This window comes from Thalassophryne amazonica, chromosome 12 (genome assembly GCF_902500255.1).
Source record: "Thalassophryne amazonica chromosome 12, fThaAma1.1, whole genome shotgun sequence".
Taxonomy (NCBI): Eukaryota; Metazoa; Chordata; class Actinopteri; order Batrachoidiformes; family Batrachoididae; genus Thalassophryne; species Thalassophryne amazonica.
In genome coordinates, this window is record NC_047114.1 from 59,795,232 (window position 1) to 59,811,462 (window position 16,231).

A 16,231-nucleotide genomic window follows, 5' to 3' on the forward strand; every position below is an offset into this window, starting at 1 on the left:
TTTGACTGAATGACAAGGTACTTTTGGTGTGTTCACCTTTCATGCACCATTATTATTACTATTATTATTTTGCCAAATTACAGCGATTTTTTACAAAAAGTAATTTTTTTTCCCTCATATGATATAAAACATCAAACCTTTCGCTGCGCTGATCCACGTATCTAGGGAAATAAAGCAGCCATATTACTACACCCGTCTTAAGCAGCTCCGTCATAGTGCCCTCTCGTGGTCCTGGATGGGCTGTGCACCTTTTATATAGATCCGTGCTTCCATTTATATAGATCCGTGCTTCCAGCATCATCAGCTTTTCTCCATCACTTGACCACAGAGTTAACCGGCCATACATTGGATTTAATTGTCTCTTACCTGCGTAAAAATCACAGTTGACATCAGGTATTGTACTTTATGCCATAACTTCGGAGTTTAAGATGAGTTTGGGAAATCTCTTGCTCAGGGTTTTATTCGGATGCTACCATTCGGCTCGCCGGCTTCCATGATGATTAGCATGCTAATGCTAGCTGTCCAGTTAGCCGGTAATTAGATTGTTATAAACGCGTGTGACAAATTCTGCGCGCAGGATAATGGAAGGAAGAAGGGTGCACAAAATTAGCTCATAATATTTTGTTTCTTTACTTCGGTTTCTGGGTGAAGTAATGAGCATTTTAGGAAAATATTAAAACCACTGTATCTGTTGTCTGCAGTGACCTCATGTAAGCTAATGTTTGAATTCAATTACTGCAATAATATGATGTTAAAATGCGGACAGCCGCTTTAGTGCTGACCTACAGCCCAAAAGCCATTTTAGTGATGGCATCCTGATGCTGGAAATTGACAAAGAAGTCTTGGTTTTCCAAAAGTCTCTTGTGTTCACATGCTTGCTAGCAGTGTGACAGGCCCTGGACCATCAGGACTCACTGCTGATTCACACATCAAACCAGTTAGACCATGGGCGTGTAATCAAGATCCCTTTGGAATTTTGAGACTATGATTTGGGGTGGGGTGCAAAATGTTGGAAATGAAAGCCTATGATACCCCAAATAACATACCTTTTTCACAAACATTAATTTTGACACCAGAAGGGAGAGCCCACTCTGGGCTCACCTCCCCACCTCACCAGTTGTAGTGACCCCCCCCCCCCCCCCCCCCCCAAAAAAAAAAAACATTTTTTATTTTTTTTTGCCAGTGATAGGGTTTTCAATCAAGATTTCGGAACATAATTGATCCGTAAACTGAATCCGAATCTGAAAAACTATATCATGAATGATATTTTTTTGTGAGGCCCCGGGAAGACCAGGACACGCTGGAGGGCTTACATCTCTCAGCTGGCTTGGGAACGCCTTAGGGTTCCCCCGGAGGAGCTGGGGGAGGTGTGTGTGGATCGGGAGGTCTGGGCGGCTTTGCTTGAGCTGCTGCCCCCGCGACCCGACTCCGGATAAAGCGGAAGAAAATGGCATGGATGGATGGGTGGATATTCACGTGGAGTTTGCATGTTCTCCCGTGTTTGCGTGGGTTTCCTCCGGGTGCTCCGGTTTCCTCCCACATCCAAAGACATGCGGGTTAGGTGGATTGGAATCTTTGAAATTGTCCGTAGGTGTGTGTGTCTGTGTTTGTTTGTCTGTTTGTGGCCCTGCGACAGACTGGCGTCCTGTCCTGGGTGTACCCCGCCTTGCGCCCTATGACTGCTGGATAGGCTCCCAGCCCCCCATGACCCTTAATTTGACTAATCGGTAGAAGATGAATGAATGAATGAATGATATTCACGTTTTGTGAGACCTGCGTTCACGTTTTGTGAGACCTGCCTTCATGTTTCAGGAGATATTTTTTCAGTATTCACGTTTTGCAATTAACGGTTTGTGGATAATTCACAATTTGCAGCTGATTCATGTTTTGGAGGTTAACAGGACATACTCCAAACAGTGTTCTGGAACATTTCAAAACCTTTGCAACACCTGTGTTTCTGAGCATTGTTCCATAGTCTGTCAAAAGGAAGGTATCCGCCCTTTTCAGGTTTCAAATCCCACAAAACCTCAGAGAGGTCGCTGCGCTGCAAGATCTCAGTAACATTGAGAACTGCATTGAGACGCTCTGATCATGCTGCACTTTAACCGCTGCACATGGACAACAGCATTAACATCGCAACATAAAACTATTTTTATGTTTTGCCTAAAACTCTTATGAATATATTCTCTGGGTTTATAGACGTTGTTATTGTGTTTGTTTTATGTAAACATGAGAGAATCACAGGCTGTCTCTCCGTTATTTTCAGTGGGATCTGCTGTGAGCGATGCTCGCTTCCTGATCATGTCGTTCTGGGGGAAAGTTGAAGTTTGCTCTTTAACGTCTGATTATTGTTCTTTACAACACTGTTTGTCCTCTTTGTTCCAGACTAATATATATAATATGTCTGAAATTCGGTTTGTGTTTATTAAATTCCACACAGATTAACGTAGCAGACATGGATTATTCGTTATAATTGTTTTAGCAAGTTTTCAGGGTATCATGCATGCAGTTTCTTATTAATGTGATGAAAAGCATAAAAAATACATTTTTGTAGTATAATATTCATTTACAATTGTCATCATGTGGATTCTCTATGTTGTTTTGACTGCAGCGACTCTCTGGCGCACAAGGGATTATGGGATACACGAAAACCCTGGATAGCATGCTAAATGGGGCAACATTACTTGGTTTATAGAGCGATCCGCAATGCGTCTAACACCCTCAATGCTTGCAGTATGAAAGGCCCTCTTTCCGAGCAAATGTTTTCTAACATTCCACTTGATTTACTCCCCGGGTGATTAAACATACAATAAAGCGCAAGTGAATGATGATTCTCAGACAGTAGTGTCGGGTCTGAACATGCACTATTGCTTGTGTACAGATGTGTCAACAAAAGGACATACTATGTTGTTACAGACGACAGGGCCTGTAACTTTAAACATTTTGAAATACTAAAGATTTGTATTTGTAATAACAGACACAAACACAAAAGATCCTGCAAAAAAAAAATGTGCATGCTGATTTACTAACTGCAAACTGAGGAGCGTGTCTTTCAAATGTGCAAACTAGTGTGTATTCTCACTTTAACTTGTTTGCCTTCATAACTATGCAGTTTGGGGTTTGTCCACTCGAGGGTACAAAGTTGTAGTTGTTCCACAGGGACATAGTTGAGCTATGTTCATGTAACGCTATTTACACATATTTACACTGGAGTCAGTCGATGTTCTGTGAAAAACACCCCTGTCACAGGAAAGTGGATTTGAAGATCTTTGCCTAATTGTTTAGTAACAACAACAATAATAATAATAATAATAATTAATATATTTATTCAAGATATCTTTGTTTACCATAGTACAGACAAATAATTTTGAAGGCACATTCATTTTTGAATTGGTAATAAATTACATGTTCATTTCATAGGTAAGTGTTTGTCTTTTTATGGACATATCTGCTAGTGGCTGATGAGTTTTATTTTGCGCTTAACGGTCATTAACATTTGCAAAATCCTTGTTTACATGCTGCTGTCAACTTCAACTTACCACCCACTGTAATATGTGCGATTATTGTTTGTAAATCATTCGCAAAACATTCACCAGCCCAGCACACAAAGATTTGGAGCGCCCATGCTATTAAGCACTCATGATATGGGATCTTAGTCAATTAAACTCTGTTTGTGTAACTGAAGTGGTTGAAGACGTATGTATGTGTAACTGATTTTAAAAAAGAGAGGGTAAAATAACAATTATAATGCAAAAAGAAGGGAGGTGGCATGTTTCAGTTTGTACCTCATTATCTTTAACTGTCATAACGTTGCCTTCCTTCCTACAGCTATGTCTGACAAGAGCGAGCTGAAGGCTGAGCTAGAGAGAAAGAAGCAACGTATTGCACAGATTCGAGAGGAAAAGAAGAGAAAAGAGGAGGAGAAGAAAAAGAAGGATGTAGTGAGTAGAATCATGTACATTCTTTTTAGTTCCCATCTGAGCTTCCCGGTTTGACTGTAGCTGCAGGCTTTTCAGTGTGATGGAGATATGGATCCATGCTGAGGTGCCGTGCTCCTTGTTCTGCAGGGGGACTCGAAGCGCGGCATGGAGGCGGACAGTCATGACGATTCTGACCCTGGAGAGGAAGAGGAGGGAGGCTGAGGCTCTACTGCAGAGCGTTGGGATCACCCCGGAGACAGCGCACGGTAAACACACCGTACTTCTCTTCTACTTTTCACCTTCACTCGTCCCCTCTTCATTCATGAGTAGTTTCTCAATTGATTTGCAGTCTTCACAAAATCCTCCACTAACTCTGCTCTCTCGCTTGTTTTCTACCTTCACACCAACATGAGCTTTTTATGCACAACACACAGAACCTGCTTGCCATTTATTTTCATTCTCTTTTCTCTTCCCTTTGTCTGTCCTTTTTGTTTTGTCCTCATCACTTCATGCAAACCTGTTCAACTGACACTCTCACATGTGCACCTCCCTCACACCTTCACTCGCTCCCTCGCTCACTCTCTCTAACACACAAACAACAGTTCAGCCCCTGAGGGTAGTAACAGAAGATACATGTCTGTTTCACTACCTAGTCCCCGCCCCCATGTCTCCCTCCAACAAATCAGTGGGCAGCGATGCAGGAAGCCAAGACTCTGTGGATGGAAACATAGGACCCAGGTCTGTGTGGGAGAATGAAGCGATGTTCAGTTCATGTTAAATGCTGTGAAGTCGTACCTGCATGCCAAATGTTTGTCTTAAAGCAGTAATTACACTACTTATGAAATCTGACCTGTCTCCTATTTGTCTTGTCACTTTTCTGGCACCCTTCTCAAATAACACTCGCTCTTCTCCCTGTCTCTGTCCCTTTCTTTTTGTACATCTAAATTTTTTCATCTTTGTCTACGTTTGGTTACATTTTTCCATTCCTTTTTTTTATATCCCTCTTGCCTGTCTTTCTCCATCCTGTCTAACTAACATGTGGTGGTTTGGCTGTTTAAGGACATTGCATTGGGATTCTGACCCCTCAACTCTGCAACTTCACTCCGACTCTGAGCTGATGGGGTACTGCTCCTCTTCTCTCCTCTTCCTAATTTTGTCACTGGAAAATTATTTGTGTTGTAGTTGTTGTGGCTTCATTCTGTACGTGTGTGAATGTGTTGGTAATATGGGTGTACGACATTTATATCTCAAGATGATGTGGCTGTACTGCAAAACTACATGTATGTCCTTTGTGTGCATGTGTGTGTGTGTAGGCGAGGAGCAGTGAGGCTTTGCATGTCCAAACTGACACAGGTGGACTTTGTCCCAAAGGAGATGGTGTCTTACTCCAAGGAAACGCAGACGCCCTCTGTGGCACTGACAAACACCGATCAAAAAGCAGGTAAACCAACATCGATACAGCCTCTCTGCTCACCTGAGATTTCACTTTGAATTAGATTTGAATCCAACTCAAATCTGTGTTTCAGAAGAGGATGAGGATGAGGAGATAACTGTCCCACCACCAGCAGAGGACACCCAGGAGGAAAAAGATGAACAGGATGGACTGGAGGAAGAGGGTAAAGATTTAACTTTTGATATATTATATTATTTTGTGACTTTATTTTCACAGTTAGAGTAATTTGAATTAATGAAAATACTGTTTTTTTTATTTATTTATTTATTTTTTACTTTTTGGCCACTTTGTACTCCCTTGTTTTTGTTTTTTTTTACCCAAGAAGGTTTTGTTGTTTCCCCAGTCTTTATTTATTTTGGTTTCTTATCAACACAACTCAGCTCAAAATACTAATTAGTTGTTTACTGTGGAGAATTACTGGAAAGTTTTAAAACTTTGATAACCTGTGCGAAGGTGAAAACCATGAAATGCTGTTATGAAGCTGAAATGAAACTAATTACACCCCCTGCAGCATTAACGCATGTGGGGTATTGTTTTTGGCCCTGAGTTTTGATCTGTATAGGACTAAACATTGTTGAATTATTGAGGATCAATCAGGGACCCAATGGCTTCATTCTGAGAAAAATCTGTAAAAGTCAAGGTCACAGTAAGAGCCCAATGATATTTTGAAAGGCTATTTTGAGGAGTTGGTTAAAGATAGAATTATGGTTGCTGCTAAACACCAGTATGAACTAAATTAACATTTTCATTGGTCATGTGGCCTTTGAATGTGTGTCAAGGTCAGATGCAAGGTCGTAACTGTTTAACTCAAACATTTTGGAGCCAGTGTGGTTTAAAATTGGTGGAAGGGTGTGTGTTAGTCAAGGATAAAATGGTTCAGTTTTGGACAGAACTGATGTCAAGGCCACTAAGAAACATATTATGTCACTGATTCACAACAAAAGAATTTGCATGAATCTGTGTCATGTAAGGCACAAATGTTCAGGTGTTGCACTCCGAGTGCCCATTCTTGTTGATTAATGGTATGAGAGAAAAGTAATAAACCAATTTATTCATGTTTATCAAGTAAAAATGTAACACTGACAGGGTCTGGTGTTTCTTGGTCTGTCAGACAAGTTATTATAATAATAATCAATTTTTCCCCACTGCATTTTTTTTTGGGGGGGGGGGGGGGGGGGGTTTATTCCACATACTAATCAATTAATTGCCAGAATAATCAACAGTTTAATCATTAGGTAGAGTTATGTTTTGTTACCGGTGACAAGTGACACTTCAATTTCCCCAAGATTTGGACGATTCAATTGGATATCCAAATTTGTCAGTTACAGTGCAAACTGTCATTAAAAGGTTTATCATGGTATTAAAACCGGTTCAGATGAAGCAAGTGCAGGTAAGGAAAACTTTTTTTTTTTTTACACGACTTCTTCCACTGTCCTTGTGTAGACACACCAAAGGAGCTGACTGAAGAGGAGAAGCTCCAGGTCCTCCACTCAGAGGAGTTCTTGTCCTTTTTTGAGCGTGGAAGCAGGATTGTGGAGAGAGCACTTGCCGAGCAGGTTGACATCTGCTTTGACTATAGCGGGAGAGATCTTGAGGACAAGGAGGGGTGAGGCAAATAAAAAAGACATTTGGCATAAATGATGAGATAGAAATGAATGATAGACAGAACCGTGTGCATGTGTGTATTCCTCTCAGTGACATGCAAGCAGGCACAAAGCTGGTTCTGAACCGGCGGTTTTTAGAGGAGCGCTGGACTAAAAACAGAGTGGTCACCTGTCTCGATTGGTCCCCTCAGGTACGATGTGCTTGTTATTGATTAACAGGAAATTCATCACCCTGATTTTGTGAGATACTCGAGTAGCATTGCCTGTTAAGTTAAGATTTGGATTAATACATGAGATGACTTTTGAATAGATTGTGGACCTATCGTTGCTTTTGAACCCTTGTTTTTCATCTGTATTCATGAACGCTATGTTCCCCTCAGTATCCAGAGCTGCTGGTGGCTTCATATAACAACAACGAGGATGCTCCCCATGAGCCTGATGGTGTGGCGCTGGTTTGGAACATGAAGTACAAGAAGGAAACACCTGAGTACATCTTCCACTGTCAGGTAGGAGAAAGGTTATTTTAATGACTTTGCTGTATAAAACAGAGAGAAGTAAGTTCTATATAAGCCCTGAGGTCCATTGGTGCCAGTACGTAGGGGAAGCCGGGGCACAGTGGATCAAAAATGTTGTTTTGTGGCAGCATAAACACATAATGCATAGGTTTAGGTCATTCTGTTGTGGATTTAATACAGCAAGTTATCGTTTATAAGGCTGTGTTTTTTAGTTCTCCCCAAGTGTAATTTACTGGTCTTTAAAATCGATTTTAAAATTTTTGATTCACTGTGCCCCGGACACTAATTCATGGGGCACAGTGAATCAACTTAGAATATAATGAAAAAACACATGATTATAAAGATTTCTTCAAAATTATTAAATATATGCTGATGCATATACAAACTAGAATCCAGCAAACCAGCTATGTAATGTGTGAGTGTCTTATCTAGTGATATAAGACCTTTAGAAACTATTATAAATACAACTGTCATAATTTCTGTTCAAACGTGAAAACAGTTGTTTATATACACAAATTATAGAAATAATTCATGGAAAAATAAATGTGTAAGCTTCAACAAGTAATATTTGTCACCCACTCGATACTGGGGCTTAGTAAATCACTTTCTAGACTGATTCACTGTGCCCGATTCACTGTGCCCCGGGTGCATGTGACACACATGAGTCATGTTATCAAATAGCTGATAGTCTGGAGAAGACATAACACATGCTTATCAGTTGGACAGCGTAGTCTTCTAACTAATAATTTTTTTGTGCCACCTTTCCTCTGTTGTGAGAAATAAATACAAAGACACTGACATCCACAAAATTTACTTTTGACAGAAAAAAACTGACTTCATTTGCCACTTAGTTTTACCCTTAATGTATCCAAAAACAAAACACTAATTTATAAGGGGGATGTCTTTATGCATAAAAATATGGCATGACTGCTGCAAATATATATGTAGTTTTGCAGATATAGCTACTAATTCACTGTCCCCGTGATTCACTGTGCCCCGGTTTCCCCTATCCCAGGATTCTGTAGCATGAAGTGGATGAGCATTTACGACTCACCTTGAATATCATGACTGCCCACCACAGGTTACTCTCCAGCTGGACTGGGACTAATGGTATTAGTGGACTGGGACAATGCATTTTAAGTGTCTTGTCCAAGGACACAAAACAGGTTACCTGATGCACACACTTGGAATCAAAACCTGGTCTACAGTATATATTGGTAGTCCAGCTACTGTCCCACAGAGCCATCAGCTCTGCTTATGATGAAAAGAACTGCTTTTAAAGTTTCTTTCTCTTCTTCCAGTCGGAGGTGATGTCAGCTGGTTTTGCCAAGTTTCATCCCAACCTGGTGGTCGGTGGGACGTACTCTGGACAAATCGTCCTGTGGGACAACAGGAGCAATAAGCGCACCCCTGTGCAGAGGACGCCTCTGTCTGCAGCTGCACACACAGTAATGCCCCAGAGCTCACACTCACTTTGCTTTTTTAACAAAATGTTGACTGTACGGTATGTCTCGCAGACTTTTCCAGGTTTGTGTGGATTCTCTGAGAAATCAGTTCATTGCACTGTCTTGTGTCCAGCACCCAGTCTACTGTGTGAACGTGGTAGGAACCCAGAATGCTAACAACCTGATTAGCATTTCCACTGATGGAAAGATGTGCTCATGGAGCCTGGACATGCTGTCTCAGCCACAGGTACAGTGCACTGTCATGGCATGCTGTCATTAGTGCCAATTATCTTGTCTTGTGGAATTCTTCCCTCTAGATTAAAGGTTACTTTGGATGTTCTTTGCCCTCAGAATATTAATCCATTTTTTTCTCAAACATTTTCCTTTAGCTCTGCTTCACAGAAATGTAAATGATTGATTCACCGTTCGTGGTGCGTGTGTGAAAGCAGTCATCATCATCATGTTGCTGCTTGTGTTTTAAATGCAGGACAGTCTGGAGCTGGTGTTCAAACAAAGCAAAGCCGTGGCTGTCACTTCCATGGCTTTTCCTTTGGGTGATGTAAACAACTTTGTGGTGGGAAGTGAGGATGGCTCCATCTACACTGCCTGTCGTCATGGGAGGTGCACATTTTATTTTATTTGGACTTTTAACTCAAGAGCTATGTATTTGCAGGACAGATGTATTTGGGTTCTAAGAAGAGACTAGATGTGTAAAAAGTCTTTCTGCTCACAGAGCAAAAGCAGAAATACACGACCAAACATTTCAGACAAGAAGTATCTACCATTTAGTACACAGTAAAATACTTAATACATCATGAAGGTTAGACTTTCTGCAGCTTCTCAGAAATGGTGCAGAAGTCATCGAAGTTCTACAAAGCAAATATGTTCATGTTACAGTAAAGCTGGCATCACTGAGGTGTTTGAGGGCCACCACGGCCCGGTGACCGGCCTAAGCTGTCACAGCGCTGTAGGACCTGTTGATTTCTCTCACCTCTTCATCTCATCCTCTTTTGACTGGACCGTCAAACTGTGGAGCACTAAGGTCAGACACAGCCTCACACAAGCACTCCCGTCAGAAATGCTCCTGTCCCTCAGCATGAACATTCTGCTGTCTGTCTTTGTGCAGAGTACCCGTCCGTTGTACTCCTTTGAAGATAGTTGTGATTACGTTTGCGACACCATGTGGTCTCCAACACACCCTGCTCTGTTTGCTTGTGTGGACCTAGCTGGACGCCTGGACCTGTGGAACCTCAACAGTGACACTGAAGTACACAAACACACACATTCACCAAAAGCAAAGAAACTTGATTTCACAGTAAATCCAAACAGTAGAGCTCATGAGCAAAAATTCCCTAATCTAACTTTCCAAGGCAAGCCTGTGGAGCGGCATGATTTTTTTTAAGTGATTTTTGGATATGCTTTTAACATGACAGTTTCACTTTCACAGATGGAGCTGGATTATGGCACAGTTCTTTCCTGAGATAGAAACCAAATGATCCGCACATCCACAGCGCTCCAATACAAAAAGGACTTTAACAAAACATAAAAGTAACATTTCGGGCGACCATCTGATGAAGGGCTGGTCGCCCGAAACGTTACTTTCATGTATTGTTAAATAACGTCCTTTTTGTATTGGAGCGCTGTGGCTGTGCAGATCATTTGGTTTCTATCTTTAGTATATTTTTTTGGTCCTGCACGCCTTTTTATGTGTTTTGGATGTGCGTGTCTCCATTGCAATAGCTCTTTCCAGAAACACCATCAGTCTTTGTACAAGTGTTTGCCATCTACTAAGGCCGGGTTCACACGGCAGGATAATTAGCCCGATATCGGACCCGATCTTCCCCTTCCGACAATCTTAAGGATGTCCCGACAATCGTGATGACGCTAAAGATAATCTTATCAGATATTTCTGTTGTGTGTGGTGTGTTAAGAGCGCTCTGATCTGCTCGGAAGGACGTCAGGAGCTCTCCGATCGCAAATCGGGGATATTCAACATATTGGATTTTTTTGGCCCGATACTGCAGCGTGTGTTGTGTCCTCGACCAAAACGAGCACGCAGCCTGCTGAATGTGACATGCAGCCAATCAGAAAGCGAGGTGACGGACGTACGGAGCGGAAAATAAAATCAAAACAGCTGTTCTGACTTACCAGAAAGACTGGTGGTTGCACCGTTTCCACTCTTTTTGTATTGTTTTTTCCCTCTGTTTTAAATAGTCCACAAAGTATCTCCATTTGTTTACTCTGAAGTCACGTTTAATCTCGAGAGATTTTGAGAGATTTCCTGTCTGACCTGAGAATGTTGGTGTGAAATCTGTTCCTGTGTGGTGGTGTTGTCCTTACCATGTGGCTGAACACCACACACTGTACGACCAAACCTGTTAGAGCTATGATTTTGATCATTTTAAAATCCTGTCGTGTGAACCAGGCATAAGAGGTGCAGTGTTAGGATTCTTTTAAAATCAGGACATTGCAAAGAAACGAACCTCGGCAGCAGTCATTGCCAAACCTAAGGATTCTGGGGTCCACTTTGAAGTCTAAAAATCTTCAGGGGCCCTCCCAAATGTTAAATCACAATTTTGATTGACACATGCAACTAAGATGAAGCATTTCCAGATATGTGTTAACTGGGTTAGCTAAATGAAAAAATAATACATACAGTAATTTAAATTCCATGGCTTTGTTTTACTTATTACATAAAAAAAATCATGTTTATGGAATTTTAAGCTTTGATACAAAATTGTAAATCAAGTTATTTCTTTTTAATTACCTCTCATCACCTGTCTGCAGTACCTGTATAGCTCACCAGGGGGATCATGGCCACTTTGGTCTGAGGCACGCAGCCAAGACTACTTCCTTTTAACACAGATTACAAATAACTAGGCTGACAACTACACACACACACACACGCATGCACGCACACACAAATAAAAAAGCTAAAGTAAAGAAACTGAGGCCCTTGAATCACCTACTGTCTCATTACAGTGTATCTGGAAGATATTCACAGTGCTTCACTTTTTCCACATTTTGTTATGTTCCAGTCTTATTCCAAATGGATGAAATTCTTTTTTTTGTTTTCTCCTCAGACATCTACACACAATACCCCATAATGACAATTTGAAAAAAAAGCTTCTTTTTTTCTTGAGATTTTTGCAAATTTATTAAAAATAAAATTAAGAAATCACGTGTACGTAAGTATTCACGGCCTTTGCTATGTAGCTCAAAACTGAGCTCAGGTGCATCCTGTTTCCACTGATCATCCTTGAGATGTTTCTACAGCTTAATTGAAGTCCACCTGGGGTAAATTCAGTTGATTGGATATGATTTGCAAAGACACACACCTGTCTCCATATAAGGTCGCACAGTTGAAAGCACATGTCAGAGCACAAACCAAGCATGAAGTCAAATGAATTGTCTGTAGACTTTAGAGACAGGATTGTGTTGATGCACAAATACTGTTTTGAAGGTCCCAGTGAGCATAGTGGCGCCAACATTCCTCTGTGGAGAGAGGAAAACCTTCCAGAAGGACAACCATCTCTGCAGCAATCCACCAATCAGCCCTGTATGGTACAGTGGTCAGACAGAAGCCACTCTTTAGTACAACCCCTGGCAAAAATTATGGAATCACCGGCCTCGGAGGATGTTCATTCAGTTGTTTAATTTTATAGAAAAAAAGCAGATCACAGACATGACACAAAATTAAAGTCATTTCAAATGGCAATTTTCTGGCTTTAAGAAACACTATAAGAAATCAAGAAAAAAAATTGTGGCAGTCAGTAACGGTTACTTTTTTAGACCAAGCAGAGGGAAAAAAATATGGACTCACTCAATTCTGAGGAATAAATTATGGAATCACCCTGTAAATTTTCATCCCCAAAACTAACACCTGCATCAAATCAGATCTGCTCGTTAGTCTGCATCTAAAAAGGAGTGATCACACCTTGGAGAGCTGTTGCACCAAGTGGACTGACATGAATCATGGCTCCAACACGAGAAATGTCAATTGAAACAAATGAGAGGATTATCAAACTCTTAAAAGAGGGTAAATCATCACGCAATGTTGCAAAAGATGTTGGTTGTTCACAGTCAGCTGTGTCTAAACTCTGGACCAAATACAAACAACATGGGAAGGTTGTTAAAGGCAAACATACTGGTAGACCAAGGAAGACATCAAAGCGTCAAGACAGAAAACTTAAAGCAATATGTCCCCAAAATCGAAAATGCACAACAAAACAAATGAGGAACGAATGGGAGGAAACTGGAGTCAACGTCTGTGACCGAACTGTGAAAAGCTAAACGAAAGCCATCATTAACACCTAAACAGAAAAAAAACAAGGTTACAATGGGCTAAGGAAAAGCAATCGTGGGCTGTGGATGACTGGATGAAAGTCATATTCAGTGATGAATCTCGAATCTGCATTGGGCAAAGTGATGATGCTGGAACTTTTGTTTGGTGCCGTTCCAATGAGATTTATAAAGATGACTGCCTGAAGAGAACATGTAAATTTCCACAGTCATTGATGATATGGGGCTGCATGTCAGGTAAAGGCACTGGGGAGATGGCTGTCATTAAATCATCAATAAATGCACAAGTTTACGTTGATATTTTGGACACTTTTCTTATCCCATCAATTGAAAGGATGTTTGGGGATGATGAAATCATTTTTCAAGATGATAATGCATCTTGCCATAGAGCAAAAACTGTGAAAACGTTCCTTGCAAAAAGACACATAGGGTCAATGTCATGGCCTGCAAATAGTCCGGATCTTAATCCAATTGAAGATCTTTGGTGGAAGTTGAAGAAAATGGTCCATAACAAGGCTCCAACCTGCAAAGCTGATCTGGCAACAGCAATCAGAGAAAGGTGGAGCCAGATTGATGAAGAGTACTGTTTGTCACTCATTAAGTCCATGCCTGAGAGACTGCAAGCTGTTATAAAAGCCAGAGGTGGTGCAACAAAATACTAGTGATGTGTTGGAGCGTTCTTTTGTTTTTCATGATTCCATAATTTTTTTCCTCAGAATTGAGTGATTCCATATTTTTTTCCCTCTGCTTGGTCTAAAAAAGTAACCGTTACTGACTGCCACAATTTTTTTTCTTGATTTCTTATAGTGTTTCTTAAAGCCAGAAAATTGCCATTTGAAATGACTTTAGTTTTGTGTCATGTCTGTGATCTGCTTTTTTTCTACAAAATTAAACAACTGTGAATGAACATCCTCCGAGGCCGGTGATTCCATAATTTTTGCCAGGGGTTGTAAAAGGCACATGGCAGCCCAGCTTGAGTTTTCCAAAAGGCACCTGAAGGACTCTCAGACCATGAGAAACAAAATTCTCTGGTCTGATGAGACAAAGATTGAACTCTTTGGCGTGAATGCCAGGCGTCGTGTTTGGACATAACCAGGCACCATCCCTACAGTGAAGCATGGTGGTGGCAGCATCATGCTGTGGGGATGTTTTTCAGCAGCAGGAACTGGGAGACTAGTTAGGATTGAGGGAAAGATGAATGCAGCGATGTACAGAGACCTGCTGGATGAAAACTTGCTCCAGAGCGCTCTTGACCTCAGACTACAGTGACGGTTCAACTTTCAGCAATACAGTGACCCTAAGCACACAGCCAAGATGTCAAAGTAGTGGCTTCAGGACAACTCTGCGAATGTCCTGGAGTGACCCAGCCAGAGCCCAGACCTGAATCTGTTTGAACATCTCTGGAGAGATCTGAAAATGGCTGTGCACTGATGCTACCCATCCATCCTGATGGAACTTGAGAGGTGCCACAAACAGGAATGTGCAAAACTGCACGATTGGTGCACCAAGCTTGTGGTATCATATTCAACAAATCTTGAGGCTGTAATTGCGGCTAAAGGTGCATCAACAAAGTATTGAACAAAGGGTACAAATACTTATGTACATGCAATTTCTTATGTTTATTTTTAATAAATTTGCAAAAGTTTCCAAATAACTTTTCATGTTATCATTATGGGGTGTTGTGAGTAGAATTGTAAGGGGAAAAATGAATTTATTCAATTTTGGAATAACACTAACATAAAATGTGGAAAAAGTGAAGCGGTGTGAATACTTTCCAGATGCATTGCAAGTCTGTACTTTGTAAATACCATGTCATTGTGTTCACAAGAGAATTGCATCAATATGCAAATGTTTGCACAGAAATTCTCCACATCAAATTACACTTCAGACCTCATCATGGGATTTCACAGGTGGCTTCTTACCTCAAAGTTGTGTAAACAAAAACCCTAAGTACATTTGGTTTTTGTGACATATACTTCCACATTCCTGATCCAGACTCCTTTGTGCCTCTTCTAAATGGATTTCTTACAGTATCATAGAACTAAAAGTATGTCATCCACAGGATCTCTCCTGCAGATGACTTTGTTATTAATGAATTTATGAAATGGTGAAGGAATTTTTACAGAAATACTGATATGCTTATGTTGGAAAATTGCCAGTGCTTTTATTTGAAAGTGACTTGTCCCTTCTTTCATACACAACACTGTAGTGACAGTGACATTGAGGCACAAAGCAGCTTTATAGCAGAATCCCAACACCCCTGAGCAAACAGGAGTCTGCTTGATTGTAAAATATTTGGTGTGTTTTAGGTCCCCACTGCCAGTGTGTGTGTGGAGGGGATGCCAGCACTGAACCGTGTGAGGTGGGCTCACTCTGGAAGAGAGATTGCCATTGGGGACTCTGAAGGGCAGGTGCAGGTCTATGATGTTGGGGAGGTAGACATCCTGTTGGTTCTCCTTCAGTAATGACCTTTTAAGAAAATTTTCAGTTCCATTTTGTGAATCAGATTGAGATATCCAGGTGACTCTAATTGCCTCTTTTCATACTGCAGCAAATCTGTGTGCCCCGCGCTGATGAGTGGACACGCTTTGTCAGAACACTAGCAGAGATCAACGAGAACAGAGATGAAGCAGAAGAACTGGCCAACGTGTGATGTTTAACATACGGAGACTTTCTCCACCCTGTATTTAAGGTGTGTGGGGTTTGACCTCTCCAGCTCAGGTGTCACGACGACACGTTACTCAGCATTCTAAACTGCTGTGTCCCTTTGAACGTCTGGAGTCTGTCGCTCTGCAAAGTTACCTTAAAAAAAAAAAAAAAAAAAAACAGCCTTCTTGCTTCTTGGCAGTAAGTTCTGTGAGAGCAGCGGAACTCCAAAATCTGTCTGTTCATAAAACTGTTGCACAGTCCATGTACAGAAATTCATCGGTTTGTCATTTTCAAGACTGTTACTGTAAGCATTCACATCTTTTAAGTCAGAACAAGTGGATCA

General features: G+C 41.1%; 1 protein-coding gene across 1 annotated transcript; it reads left to right on the plus strand.

The window, feature by feature from the left end:
- The first annotated feature begins 276 nt into the window (after positions 1-276).
- LOC117522035 (cytoplasmic dynein 1 intermediate chain 2-like) lies at positions 277-15,995 on the plus strand. Its single transcript, XM_034183403.1, is given in 18 exon segments — positions 277-393; positions 3,829-3,941; positions 4,068-4,115; positions 4,117-4,186; positions 4,574-4,658; positions 4,980-5,042; positions 5,234-5,361; positions 5,447-5,536; positions 6,817-6,979; positions 7,069-7,168; positions 7,358-7,483; positions 8,794-8,940; positions 9,071-9,184; positions 9,425-9,558; positions 9,835-9,979; positions 10,064-10,204; positions 15,549-15,674; positions 15,791-15,995. Coding segments are annotated over 17 exon segments (1,893 nt in total). The 5' UTR covers positions 277-393; positions 3,829-3,830; the 3' UTR covers positions 15,893-15,995.
- The last annotated feature ends 236 nt before the right edge of the window (positions 15,996-16,231 follow it).